The sequence below is a fragment of the Centruroides sculpturatus genome, unplaced genomic scaffold (genome assembly GCF_000671375.1).
Source record: "Centruroides sculpturatus isolate CEXI.00-Female unplaced genomic scaffold, Cexi_2.0 scaffold199, whole genome shotgun sequence".
Taxonomy (NCBI): Eukaryota; Metazoa; Arthropoda; class Arachnida; order Scorpiones; family Buthidae; genus Centruroides; species Centruroides sculpturatus.
The window spans coordinates 797,565-811,974 of NW_019384516.1; the positions used below are offsets into that span (position 1 = coordinate 797,565).

Below are 14,410 nucleotides of genomic sequence, written 5' to 3' on the forward strand. Positions count from 1 at the left end.
AGGAAGTATATCATAACTAGCAGCTATTAGCAGTTGACGTCATCACTTTTATTACTTTTTGAATATTTTACGCATTTATATATGCGAAAAATCGATAAATTTGTTATTTCGTATATTCTAAATTGAGGAAACAAAAGTTATGGTTTTTAAAAAAATTAATTTTAGTATGCATTTAACTAGGAAGGAAATCATTATCAAAGGTGTAGAGAATATATACTTAGTGGACATACGTATAAATTTATGTTTGTATAAGACATACATACATACATTCAGTATGCTTACAATGATATCTCATTTTACTATTGAGGAACAGGTAGTGTAGCAGAAGGATGGTGGTAGTAGAACTACTGCAATGAGAGAAGACTTTCAGGCAGACTGAAATGCTTTGAGTCGCCTTAAAGTATGCACAAAACATCAAAAGGACACCACTAAATAACTCTTTACAGGGTTTCTAGTTCAGGGAGAGATCATCTAGATGTGCTTATCATAAGCACTCTTAAACATTGCTGTCCGGTAGTATTAACAACATTAGATAAACGAACAGAGTGATAAATAAAGGTACTTTCAAGAAGTAAAACAAAATGGCTGCTGCCGTATATATTGCGTGCCGTGTCTATTGGAACCGAGATACAGTGGCGCGTTATAGCTTCCTGGGGCCCAGGCGAATTTAAATTAGGGGATTCGTGTACATTGTTGACTTCAAACGTTTTTCTTCGGGGAATTTTTCAGGGAAATATTTTCTGATAACAGATTGGTTTGAGGTCCCCGGTTAGTATGGGCCCCAGGCAATTGCCCTTTTTGCCCATAGAATAACACGCCACTGCCGGGAAAAGAAGAAACCCCGATCCCCACATAAACACATAATCAGTAAATGCATATAATGTACTCAGTATATTGTACTGTACATTATTGTACAGTACAATATACTTTACAATAAAGTTACATATACTATACTTAGTATATGTAAAAAATATTTATATGATATATATTAAAATCTTATTTAGTATTATTTGAAAATTAATTTTTAAAATAATATTAAATTTCAAATAAAAATTTCTATTTAAATTACGGCTACGTTATCCGCCATATTTGATTTACGTAACTGTAGCAGACGATTTGTCCTTCGCTCACAAATGAAACCGCCACGCCACATATAAAAAAGTCATTTTTAAAAATTAATAATATGAATAAAATAAATCGAAATAAATTACTTTAATAATAAATAATATTTTATTTTAAATATTCGTTTTAAAAGTAATATTTTTAATATTTCATCTCGTTTATATTTTAAAAATTTTGAATTGCAGTTACAATTGTACATTATACTTTTCCTATCTTTACTACTTCAAAGTGGTAAAAAAAAATAATAATAAGTTCCGTATGAAATCTTAAAAAATTAAAAAAAAAGAAAAAACATTTTACGGATTCAAAATTTTATTTCAATTTTATTTAAAATTGCAATTTGTATGCATAATTACTAACGCGCGAATATGCAAATGAGCTCCGAAGCATCTCCAATTTGAAGAAAAAGGTTGCGAATTGTTTTTATTTATTATTTTAATATTTCTTATTGGAATGTTAATCGAATTGAAAGAAGAAACATTTAGGACCGATCGATCAACATGTCCTACTATGAAGTAATGAAATGCACAGTAGGTTATTAAATTTATATTTATTTAACCATTCGGATCTTATAGTTGATCGCTGGTTCTAATGATCGGACATAATCTATAATATAATAGATTTATTTTTTAATAAATTTTACGGATAACTTTAACAATGTTCTCGTTTTTATAATGATATAATTGTAATTTTTTAAAGATCTAAGCTTATGTGAGACAAAGCGTAAAGGTGTGTGGGAGGAGGTTGTGAAGGGGGCATTATTATGTTTGGTCTGGTATATCTGAGTCTGTGCATGGTAAGTCTGGTGTAGGGTTATTGGTGCGCGACTCTGTGAAACAGTTTGTAGTTAGTTACAAGAGTGTGAATGAGAGACTGCCGGTTTTAATTGAGAGGCTTGCGGGGATTACTGCCTACGCTGCGGTCGACACTGTGTCGGATGACGAGGATATTCTAGGCTAATATAGATGGTGTCGTGAATAATAGAGAGGTTGCGGCCGACGTTTTCAACGCGAAAACGTGTACTTCGGACGTTCAGCGCCGCCTTCCTGTGAGTATAGAAGTTCGACAATGGTGTTTGGATAGTCAGTGGAATCATGCTCGACATTCCAAACACCATTGTCAAACTTCTATACTCACAGGAAGGCAGCGCTGAACGTCCGACGTACACATTTTCGAGTTGAAAACGTCGGCCGCAACCTCTCTAATGTTAAAAGCAACGAACGTGTAGTACTGTTAGATGACTTGTATGACTAGATAGGAGTGAAGCGAGATGAGACAGAAAGCTCTTGGAAAATATGGTGACGCCAAGATAAATGATAATGGTGAAAGGGTGGTGGCCTTCTGCATGGAGAGGGGATTGTTTGCAATGAACACCTACTTAAAGCACCGTGATATCCACATGTATACATGGGAAAGAAGGGGCTCGCAACAGAGAAGTCTGATTTGATCTTGTGCTGTTTGATGAGAGGCTGAAGGGATCCGTGAGAGATACTAGTGTCATGCGAGGTGACAGTAACCATTTCTTAATTGTATGTTTATTGCAAATGCAGTGTGGGTGGAGGAAGCATGTGAAAAAGTGTGAGGATGGAGTCATAGTGAAAGTGGAACGAACTTTTTTGACCATAAAAGTGCATGAACAGTTCGAACAAAGAGTGTCACAAAAATTATGTGACTGAAACGTATACGAGTGTGGAGGATAAGTGGGTATGTTTGAAGAATGCTCTAGTAACGAGTGCCACAGACATTTGCGGTACTGCGAATACTGGTAAGAAAGCCCCCTTGGATGACTGACGCTGTACGTGAAGCTGTACTCAAGAAAAAAGAAGCATATCTGAGTATGCTTGCAGGTAAAACGGAGCTGCGTGATTACAAACAGTTGAAACGGGAAACTTCAAGAATTGTAAAAGAAAGTAAGCTACGTGTGAAAGTAGAGTTTGCTGAATGTGTGTCTAAAGATTTTGAATCTAACAAAAAGTTGTTTTGGAAAAAGTAAGAAATGTAAAAGGACTGAATGAGACTTCATTGGCAGGAGTAAAAAATATAAATGGCGAGATAGTTTGGGACGATATGAGCGTGCGTGGCAGGTGGAAGGAATATTTTATGAGTTTGTACGGTGGCAGTGTAGCTGTCAGTGAGTGTGATTGTGAGGGCGAGGATTGTATGAGTGAAAGCGAAAGTGAGTTTAACGTTGTTGAAGAGTCAAAAGTGGTATCGTGTCTGAAAGATAGTAAGGCAGTAGGTTTGAATGACGTATCAATAAGTGCTGAAATGATCAGGCACTGTGGGAGAAAAGTTGTGTATTGTTTATGTGACTAGTTGAATACTTGTTGGTGTGACAGATATGTGCCAGATGAATGGCTGAAGGGTGTAATTGTGCCGTTCTATAAAGGAAAGGGTGACAAGGCTGAGTGTGCCAACTGTCGTGCTGTAAGCCTGCTCAGCGTGCTTGGTAAGGTGTATGGGAAACTTGGTACGGCGCCTGCAGCAAGTGACTGATGGTAAAGTGTGGGATGTGCAGGGTGGTTTCAGAAGTGGTAGAGGATGAGTGGATCAATTGTTTGCCTTGCGGCTGGTCATCGAGAAGCACTTGGAAGTTGGAAAGAAAGTATTTGGTACATTTGTTGATTTGGAAAAAGCGTATGATTCTGTCAAGCTTCTGAAAAGCTATGGAATGTGTTGAGTGATTATAGAGTATCTGAAAAGTTACTGACTGCGTTGAAGTTTACGTATATGAACTGTCAGACATGTGCGAGTGAGTATCACCTCTTTCTCTGAATTCTTTGCAATTGAGAAGGGGGTGCGCCAAGGGTACTTGATGAGTCCATGGCTGTTTAATGTCTTTCTGGATGCAGGTGTATGTGAAGCTTTGGCTGATGACCACGGTGTGAAAGTTGGGATTCAGAATGCGAGGGTGTTATTGTATGCAGATGATGCAGTACTGTTAAGTGAAAATGAGGAGAAAATTCAGAGTATGCTTAGCCGATTTAACAAGGTGTTACAAGATAAAGGGCTACGAATAAATACTAAGAAGACTAAGTGCATGGTATTTGAACGTGCTATGAGTGACAGACAACTTGCAACTTGACGCTGGATAGTGTGAATGTGTAACAAGTGGACAACTTCGTTTACTTGGGGAGCATGGTGCAAAATGATAGTGGGATAAAGGGGGAGATAGTCAGGAGAAAAGCGGCGGGTTCGAAAGTCGTCGGTGCGTTTATCTGCCTGCTTCGGAACGAGTATACTGTACATCTAAGAGAGTAGGATTAGCTGTGTGCAAGCAAGTGCTGTTACCTTCCTTGTTGTATGGGCGTGAAACGTGGGAGTGGCAGAAGAAAATTGGAAGTGGAGTGAATGCTGATGAGCTGAGAATGCTGCGTGCAGTTTGTGGAAAGACTCTAATGGATAGGGTAAGGAATGAAAAGATCTATGAGTTGTGTGGAATGCAAAAACAAGCGAGTGAGCGGGCACAAGGGAGATTGCTGAGGTGGTTTGGGCACATGGAGCGTATGAGCAACGAACAACTGTTAAAGCGTATCTATGTTGATGAAGTGTGTGACAAGCGTCCTAGGGGCCGCCCGCCAAAGAGATAGACAGATGGTGTGCGAGATGCTTTGGTTGCAAAGAACATTGTGAGTATGCGTGGTCGAAGTCAGCGTAAATGTATACGAAAGGCCTCAATGAGCGTGGAAGAAGCGAGAGAAAATGTTTAGATGGAGTAGTGTGGAAGCAGCTCATTCACTGCCAACCCGAAAGGGAAAAGGCGTGAAGATATGTATGTATATACATACAATTGGCTAGTATAAATCTGAATATTTTGCAATGGGCTGTTATAAGTTAATGAGTAATTGCTCGAGATATCATTACATGTATTTCTAATATTTTGACTAAAAAACAATAAATACATTTTCAGGAAAATAGTGATTCATCCGATTCGCAATCAAGCAGAATTATTTTTGAAACAAATTTGGAAAAATCGATCAAAGCAGAAACTGAATTAGTTTATTCGTCAATTGCCAATGACTTCAAAGACGATTCCATCTATTCAACTCCATTCCATTATGTCCCATCCTTGGAACTTGATAAAGTTCAAGAATCGAAATCAAAAATCTCATTGGAGGACATTACAATTCCTGAAGAATTTTTATCTTCTTATTTGCAATCTCCTAAAATAGATTATCATATAGATCGTAGCAATCATAATAACGTATTAAAAAGTCCTCTAAAACAGTTTAAATCGAGGCATCGCTCTAGAAAGCAAATCAATCCATGCAAGAGTCCTTCACCAGAAGATCCGAATTTTCATGGTTTTACAGTCTTTATGAAGTTGAAGATAAATTCAGGAGTTCCGGAATTAATTATGACGTCGATTTATAGGTTAGATCGATATTTTTCAAAGTTGTACAATTCATGAATGCTTATACGCATTTTGTTTACATAGAAATGGAAAGAATAACCACCAGAAGAGATTTCGGCGCTTGAATAGATGGAGCGGATGCAGCGATTCCGAAGACGATTCGATGAATAAGTGTATGTATGAAGTGGTTTTGAATTAAAACGACTTAACACCGCTTGGGATTTTTTTTTTTTTTTTTAATTTATTCCTTTCCTTGTAGCGAAGCAATGTGCATCTTGCAATACTAGAAAAACACCTCTGTGGAGAGATGCCGAAGACGGTACACCACTTTGCAATGCTTGTGGTATAAGGTGATGCTTATAATACAATAAATTCTATTGGCTAAATTATATATGTATATTTTATTTATTTATGCTATTGTTACAGGTACAAGAAACATCATGTTCGATGTATTAATTGTTGGTACGTGCCGAGAAAGGGCGATAAACTTGCATCTATCTGTTCTTCATGTAGATCCTTATGCTGGCAAAACGTTAATAAGAAACAATAAACATTTATTTATTTATTTATTTTTGTACAATGCTAAAAGCAATAGGCAAAAACTGCTTTCATAATGATAATGGCACAATTATATACATGTATGTATATATATTAAGCCTAGTAAATAAACGTTTTGTTTAAAAAAAAATGTATAAAAATAATTACAAAAAATATATTAGCATATTAAAAAAATATTAACGAGTTTTAAAATAATTTAAAAGTTAAATATAGCTATTTAAAAAAAAAATATATAAATGTTATTTTAAGAGTTCTCTCTATTATATATAAATTTATCGTCAGATGGCGTACGTAGTAATCAAAAGCGAGAAGTTCGTTTGGTTTGTTATATAACTTTGACGTCATTTGACGTATTATCATAATCAAACGAATGGATGCAAAGCTTACGGATTTAGTGAAATATGGTGGATAAGTGCGCTATAATCGGAAAATTCTACAAAGTCTAGATTCGTTTTATTAAAATATTAGAAAATTTCGCGAAAATTAGACAAAAAAAACTAAATAAGCAAGCCAATCGCACAATCTGTTTTAAAATTAGTGGTTAAAATACGTTTCGTTCACAAGGAGCTACACCATTGGCTTGCTTAGACCCTGCCAACAATATTTATCCAATGGTAACGGCCGAGTGGTTAAAGTGACAGTCTGTCGCCCTGGGGGATCCGGGAACGAAAAACCTAAGAATTTTTCGGGAGGTGGTCCATCCCTTTCTAAGCTGCCGGGTGATGAAGAACGGGCCAGGACAGATCACCCCCGAAAGATTCGATTGTTCGCCCGGATCCTCCAGAGCAGCAACCACAAACGTGACCTTGAAACTTCACACTAGTATGACGTAAAGCGTCCGGTGTATTATTTAAATAAATTGTTAAAAAAGTGCATGATTACAAATTTTTATAGTTTAGAAACCGTGTATATCATATACGAATTCGTGCGTTAAATACACAGAGAACGTCACGGACTAACACGTGTGCGTGCTAAATATCACGTGTGATGTGTATGACGATTTCGCGGATGTAATTGAAATATTTTAATCACGTGTGCAGAGGAAAGGTCATTACTATACGAAATTAATGACTTTGGGTGTTTTAAATGTCTTAAACACTTTAAAATATTACAATTAACACTTATAAAATAATTAATTACATAAGTAGCACTTGTATATAATCACACAAACGATAATACTTCAGTTTTTTTTTTTTTTTAATCAGTAACGATGATAACATCGTAACTAAAAACTGATAAAGTGCAGTTTGAGTGTCTTGAAGAAGAAGAAAATGGATTATTTTATAGGCATAGACGTTGGCACTCAAAGTGTTAGAGCAGGTTTAGTTAATGAAAATGGTGTAATGATTAACTCTGCATCGAAACCAATTAAAACGTGGAACCCCTTACCTGATCATTATGAACAATCCTCTGATGAAATTTGGTCAAGCTGTTGTGATGTTGTAAAGGTAACTTTTCTGATTTATTCTTTTATAATTCTGCTAATTCTTCACACCATTTACTATGTGTATGTTTAGAAAATTATTACAGATTTTCCAGAAGTAAATAGGATTAAAGGTGTAGGATTTGATGCGACATGTTCTTTAGTGGTTTTGGATGAATCCTGCAAACCTCTCAGCATCAGTACTTCAGGTAAAATGGATGAGGCACCATGGAAATTATTTTACTGAGAATAACTGCAACAGTACTTAATTTTTTAGGTAATCCTGAGCAGAATATTATGCTGTGGATGGATCACAGAGCCAAGAATCAGGCAGAAAGAATTAACAAAACCAGTCACGACTGTTTGAAGTTTGTCGGCGGGATTGTCTCTCCAGAAATGGAAATACCAAAGTTGTTATGGCTGAAAGAGGTGATTAGAATGTTATAAATTATCTTAAACACATCATTCATACTGATTCCATGTTTTTGCATTATTAGTCTCCTGATATAAATGAATTCATATTGCTTAACAATACAAAAATTAATAAGAAAACAATACAAATGCCATTATTCTATATAAAATAGACTAATTATTGTAATGTTCATTAGAGCAAATAGAATTTATATGAATACATGTGGTCATAGTAATTTATAATTATCTTCACTGTGATGTTGGTAATTGCAAAAACATCTTAACTGGGTTTTATCTCTGTGACACTATTTACACCTTGCTAGAATTGTATGCATCCTTACGTAAGCAAAAACCTAAAATAAATCATAGGTCTAAGAGTGATCTTTTGCATGGTAAGATTGTTCGAAACTTGCTTTCTAGTTTTGATTTTCAAAAAATGACAGTATCCTAAAATGATGTTTAAAATATGTTTTTCTTTTACAAAAGAAGACTAAAAATACGTGTGTTTGTTGTGAAGTAGATTGTCAACACAAGGTTATTTGCTACATGGTACAGAGTACCATGCAGTGGCACACTTGGGATTTAATTAATTAACTCGGGGGAGCCAGTGGAACGGATAAAAAATTTTTAATGAAAATTCAATAAATTCTCATCTTACATGGCCGCTTATTCATAAATAGTATAGAAATAAGACATGCCAAAATATAAATAAGAAAATGAATTTTAATTAGGAAAAGATTTTTGGAAAATTTACTAGTGTTTTTCTTTTCTTTTCACTTTGGAGAGTGCCAGGGTCTCTTTACCTCTCTCTTGGTGCACAATTGGTACCATTCTAGCAAATAACCTCATGTACTACTGTATTTATACTGTACTGAATATAAAATATTTACATATAGTAGATGAGATTACATGTACTATATGCAAACATTCAAGTTTGGTACTGTAGCAAAATTAAAATATTTAGATATATAAGTTCAAAGATTACCAAATATCTAAATATAAATTTTGTTGGGCTATCTTTTCACTAGATATTAATACAGAAATGTTATTGCCTAGTCAAAAGATAGCCCTATAAAATTGGTAAGATGTTTATTAAATTTGTATAATAAACAGATTATAAAGTTTCTCCCAGCAAACAGTTCAGAGAAACATCTAAAAAAGACCAATTTTTATGCATGTATGGCTAAATTAGAAAGGATGTAGACAATCTTTTAATGTAGACTATCTTGTGAAGAATAATTCCTGGATTCACATATTATTTTGCTTATATACAGATAAATCAGCAAGTAATAAATCCTGTAGCCACCAAGAAAATTTCATTTGGCCATCAGGAAGACAATTTTGATAAATTAAACTAACTTTAGACTCATAAGAATCATTGAAATGACCACCATCTTGGGGAGTTTTTGACTAAAGACTTTTGAATAATAAAATCTAAACACGACAGAATAGCTTTGTTACTTCAAGAGAGCCATTAGTTCTCTTGCAGGTGTGGATACAAGTCATTTTCTGTAGCCACACGTGCAGTTGTAGAAAAATGCTGTGATCTGGGTTTAGACAAAATAATGCAGACTTACCTTTAAGCAAATTACAGTTTGATTATTAAATAACTAGCTTAATTACAAGCTGGATTGTAGCTGTTTATATGCTTGGGTAAGTCATCCAAAAAACTTTATTTTATTTGACAGACTACATTTTAAATGTACAATAAACAGCGAAAATAGGAATGTCTTGCTATTCTGGGGGCATATTACCAATTATTTTTGTAAAAGTTTTAAAATTCTCTCTCTCTTTATGTCTTTTTCATTGTATAAATAGTGTGTGAGTGGGAAATCCAATGATGGTTAAACTTGTATGGCTTTCACTATACGTAACTGGACTCTATAATTCATAGCATACAACTTTTACTTTGTTTCTGTACAACAGAAACAAAGCTATTATAATTCTCTAAAGCTCAATCTCATAAATTATGCTCCTGAAAATAAGTTTTGACTATATAATGAGTGATATTTCATAATCATGAGAGAAAATCTATGTACCAGTCATAAAAATGGGTGTCTACTATACTTTATTACCTAATTAACCTAGTATATAAGTGCTCTCTAAATAAATTAGACAACATAATTCTTTTAGATAAACTAGAATCATATATCTGATATAATTTTAATTGAATTTCTTGGAATATTTGTTTGTTTATATAATTTTTTGATAGAATTTAACCTCGTGTTGGACTAGCGCTGGTCATTTTTTTGACCTGCCAGATTTTCTAACCTGGAGAGCTACAGGAAATTTTAGTAGGTTAGTACAAAAGTAGGTTTTGTAGCAGTTGTTTCCAACTAATTCTATACATTTTGATATTCATATTTCAGATCTTTATGTTCTTTAGTGTGTAAATGGTTGTATCAAGCTAATTCGGAATCGCACGGATGGCCCGTCGATTTTTTGAAATTAATTAATTTAGATGATTTAACGGAAAATGACTTTAAAAAAATAGGTAAGATTGTTTTGGATTTAAACGTGGACTAAATTTAAGAGTGACTTAAATTCAAATTTTGTTTGATTTATTACAAACATTATTATATGATAAATATTATGGTACTAGATTTGAGCCACTGTCACAAATGCATAACCTAGTATAACTACACCTTTAACAATTGATGAAGTTTAAGGAATATTAATGTTCTTGACCTGGTTAAAGGGCCATCTTCAGGCATGGATAGTTGAAAGTGGAAAGCCAGTGTTATAGAAAAGTGTGAAATTTATAACCAAACAGTTACCAACACTTACATAAACAACAGGGATGAAGACCCTGCTGTTTATGCAAGTCTGTTCCCTTTCTGGAAATATCTCCTTAGTTTTGCATCAACTGCCACTGTCACAGTCCAACTCCCTCCACTTGTTTATCCTATCCAGTCTTCATTTCTTCTGACATTGGCGTTCCACTTTCAATTACCAAGTCAGCTGCTGTCCAGCCATTGTTGTGATGATAGGATCATCAAGTGCACAAAATTCTCCACAATAACTTGATATTTCAGATAGTTTTACGCATTTGATAATGAACTTCTGAGTGTAAATTGAGTAAGGAACTCATTATCAGATGCATAAAACTGTGTAATTGTACAGAATGATATATAATGATAACACCACTTTGTAAATCATTAAAATCTTAACCAAAATGGGATGTTAAGATTTATTTGTATGCTTTTATTTATATCTGCTTATGGGGACATTTAAGCAGCTAAGTAAGCAAACCATTGAGTGACATGCCTGTTTAATACGTCAATAACTCGCTTAATTAACAGTTTGTCACTTAAATGCACAACCCATATCAAATTTGCAAAGATGGATATATATACTTTTAGCTAGACAGTATTTATTTTATCATTTGTATGAATCTATAATGTTGATTGTCATCATCATCATCAAACCTATTTGTTTTTCCATACATGAAGATGACAGTTTTAAATAAAATATTTCTAGTTAATGTGTCTTCAATTCCTGTACTGTTTTTATACAGCCAAAGATCAATCTTTCCTTATTGATTTAGAAATTGTAACTTCATACAGACATTATAATAATAAATATTTTATATAATTAAAACTTGATTGTTATTAAAAAACATTTTCAGTGTCCTAAAATTATATAAGATAATATTATGAATATTAAATTCATGAATTACTGAACTGCAATAAGATATGTTAAAGTCGAATTAAGAGTATCTTCAAAGACTATTTATCAAAATGGCTTTAAAAATGATAGTTTAGCAACAATACAACAGTATTGTTGCTAAACATTGCTTATTAGAATCAATTAAATCCAAGTAAATGTATATCTAAATTATATATTTATAGGTAATAAAGTACAAATTCCTGGTGAACCTTGTGGAAATGGTTTAACATTTGAAGCAGCCAGAGAACTTGGTCTGTTACCTGGGACGCCTGTTGCGACTTCGATCATCGATGCTCACGCTGGAGGAATTGGTATTAAATTATTTAAAAAATTTTTAATGATTGCACACAAGTATTTCATTAATATTTCCATATTTTGCAGGTTTACTCGGTTGTTTACAGAGCCAACAGGAGTTCGATTCTTTAACGTCCAGAATGGCAGTGATATGTGGAACATCGACATGTCACATGACAGTTAATACTTTTTACAGTTCATAAATTAGCCCGTAATTTTGATAACATATTCATGGTGATTTTAACAGAGTACAAGAGATGCAGAATTTGTTTCTGGCATTTGGGGGCCGTATTATTCTGCAATGGTTCCGGGAATGTGGTTGCTCGAAGCCGGACAGAGTGCAGCTGGAGTTCTGGTAAAGCAAAATTTTAAGAGACTAATTGGAGTCTGTTGATCAGATTTCTCAAATGAACAAGCAAAAAATAATTAATGTGTGTAGTCACATTTAATCATACATTATAGTCCGTATTTAATTTTCCAGATTGATCACATCATCAATACACATCCAGCAAAAGAAGTGTTAAATCATCTTTGTATAAAAGAAAACAGGTGCACTTTATTTTATTGAATTTGTCATCCCATTTTATATCACCAACATAGATTATTAATTTATTGTTTAGACACATTCAGGAGATCTTAAACTCAAAGTTGGAGGCTCTAATGGGCAATCTATCTTTGGCAGCCGAACTCGTTTCTGATCTCCACGTTCTGCCAGACTTTCACGGTAATAGATCACCGTTAGCTGATTCTACACTTAAAGGAATGGTTTGTGTCTTTGAAGTTTTAGATTTTAGTAATTTTATACTGTAATTAAAAGATATATACATACAAAAAAAATTTAACTAGATTTGTGGTTTGACATTGTCTTCCAATGAAGAGGACTTGCTGAGAAAGTATCTTGCAACTGTTCAAGCATTAAGTGTAAGAGGGATAGATCCTTTTCTTTTTTAACAGACTCATAAATATGCTATAAAAATACTAAATATCTTTTCCAGTATGGTACGAGACACATAATAGATAGCCTGAAGAAGAAAAATATCCTTATCAAAACTCTTCTTATGTGCGGAGGATTAGCGAAAAATCCACTTTACGTACAGATGCATGCCGACGTCACAGGTGTAGTATAAAAATTTATGATTTATACTTTTTTCCATAGTATAAATATAACATGTTATGTTGTTTTCATTTTTATTTGGTCCCATAAATTGAGTTTCAGTACATACATTGGATGTTTATGCTTACATGTATAAATTGTAACAATTAACATCTCATAGAAAATCTAAAATAAATTTATATTAAATTCTTTCTCATACACTGTATACTGTGAAAAAAATATATTTTACTATATAATATTAGTCATATAGATTACTTTGTTGCTTTATCTTTGATCTATTCAGGATTGCCCGTGATAATTCCTGAAGAATCTGAATCGGTTTTGTTGGGTGGTGCAATTTTAGCAGCCAGAGCGAGTGAGAAATATTCTTCGGTTCCTCTGGCCATGAACGTCATGTGTGGCAGAGGAACTATCATCTCGCCAAATTTGAAGTATAAGAGGTGACTTTAGTTTGTAAAATGTTTAATATTTTCAAAACACTTATCAAAGAAAGAATTTTTATAAATGGAATGATGTTAATTTTCTGATAGTTTCAGTTATTCTATTGTAATAATAATTTTGCATTGCAAAATATTGTAAACTCAATTCTGCCAACAAAAATACAGTACCCAAAATTTTGTAAGTTACAAATTAACTGCATTATATTATGCAGTAAGAAGTGCAAACATGCCCACTGCATTAAACACAAGAAATATACCAATATTCAAAGTTGTTGGTAAATTTACATAAAAACGTATTCTTTCTTATAACATTTTATATATAATACATATATAAAATGTTATAAAAAGGAAAATGAGATTTACTTTTGATGGTAGAGATGAGTTTTTAAAAATATTGTAAATATAAGTTTCATTTGTTATTGACATTAAGTTGGATTTCACTTGAGATATGACAAATGACCCCCTCTATTACCCCACCCACTCAAGTTCTATATTCCAAAATTTAATAGCATCCATGATCCTTATACAGTAATACCTCAACTTACACGATTTTCAAATCTCGTTGATTAATCTTTTGTTTGAGTACCACATAACTCTTGATTACTCACTCTCCCTACACTGTTTTCAGCTTACATGTTCGGACGTGTTGTGCAGAATCAACATATAGCTACAATTTATTTTGTGTTATTTATTTCTGTGTTTGTTATATCTACGGAGACTTGAAAGACTATGTGGTGATTTCTTGTAACCATGAACGAATCAAAATACAAGATAAGATTGACGAGAACATTTATTAGCTTATATCTGTCTTGGATTTTACGCAAATTGCGAAATTATACCCCAACTTATGTGGTTATCGCTCAGGCCCACCTATCGCATAAGTTTGGGGTATTACTGTATACAAGTTACCATGCCAAATTTTGCTTTCCAATCTTTACTCCATTCCAAGATATTAAACAAAATAGATGCCAACTCACACAAACACTCCAGGAATCTTTTCCTATTCTTTTTTACCTTTTGTGGGT

At 33.7% G+C, this 14,410-nt stretch overlaps 2 protein-coding genes across 3 annotated transcripts; both read left to right on the forward strand.

The window, feature by feature from the left end:
• The first annotated feature begins 1,510 nt into the window (after positions 1-1,510).
• On the forward strand, positions 1,511-6,045 carry LOC111622564 (GATA-type zinc finger protein 1-like). 2 transcript variants are annotated; one of them, XM_023364973.1, is made up of 5 exons: positions 1,511-1,652; positions 5,033-5,496; positions 5,561-5,649; positions 5,736-5,826; positions 5,903-6,045. In XM_023364973.1, exons 1-5 carry the CDS (start codon positions 1,623-1,625, stop codon positions 6,024-6,026), a joined length of 798 nt encoding a protein of 265 aa, XP_023220741.1. In that variant the 5' UTR covers positions 1,511-1,622; the 3' UTR covers positions 6,027-6,045. The 2 variants fall into 2 exon arrangements, with proteins under 2 accessions (XP_023220741.1, XP_023220742.1); XM_023364974.1 differs by having other exon boundaries at positions 1,525-1,637.
• Positions 6,046-7,266: 1,221 nt separating this feature from the next.
• Positions 7,267-13,655, forward strand: LOC111622586 (FGGY carbohydrate kinase domain-containing protein-like). The gene is made up of 13 exons (XM_023364997.1): positions 7,267-7,482; positions 7,552-7,666; positions 7,735-7,886; positions 10,081-10,166; positions 10,238-10,362; positions 11,720-11,848; positions 11,919-12,010; positions 12,079-12,186; positions 12,313-12,380; positions 12,452-12,596; positions 12,678-12,752; positions 12,827-12,947; positions 13,229-13,655. Exons 1-13 carry the CDS (start codon positions 7,306-7,308, stop codon positions 13,387-13,389), a joined length of 1,554 nt encoding a protein of 517 aa, XP_023220765.1. The 5' UTR covers positions 7,267-7,305; the 3' UTR covers positions 13,390-13,655.
• The last annotated feature ends 755 nt before the right edge of the window (positions 13,656-14,410 follow it).

Bases quoted from the DNA above. Each gene is read 5' to 3' on its own strand.
- LOC111622564 (XM_023364973.1), top strand. From the start codon at position 1,623: ATGTCCTACTATGAAGTAATGAAATGCACA. The intron at 5,497-5,560 runs GTTAGATCGATA...TTGTTTACATAG, and splicing joins ATTATGACGTCGATTTATAG to AAATGGAAAGAATAACCACC. The intron at 5,827-5,902 runs GTGATGCTTATA...CTATTGTTACAG, and splicing joins TGCAATGCTTGTGGTATAAG to GTACAAGAAACATCATGTTC.
- LOC111622586 (XM_023364997.1), top strand. From the start codon at position 7,306: ATGGATTATTTTATAGGCATAGACGTTGGCACTCAAAGTGTTAGAGCA. The intron at 7,483-7,551 runs GTAACTTTTCTG...GTGTATGTTTAG, and splicing joins GCTGTTGTGATGTTGTAAAG to AAAATTATTACAGATTTTCC. The intron at 12,753-12,826 runs GTAAGAGGGATA...TATCTTTTCCAG, and splicing joins CAACTGTTCAAGCATTAAGT to TATGGTACGAGACACATAAT.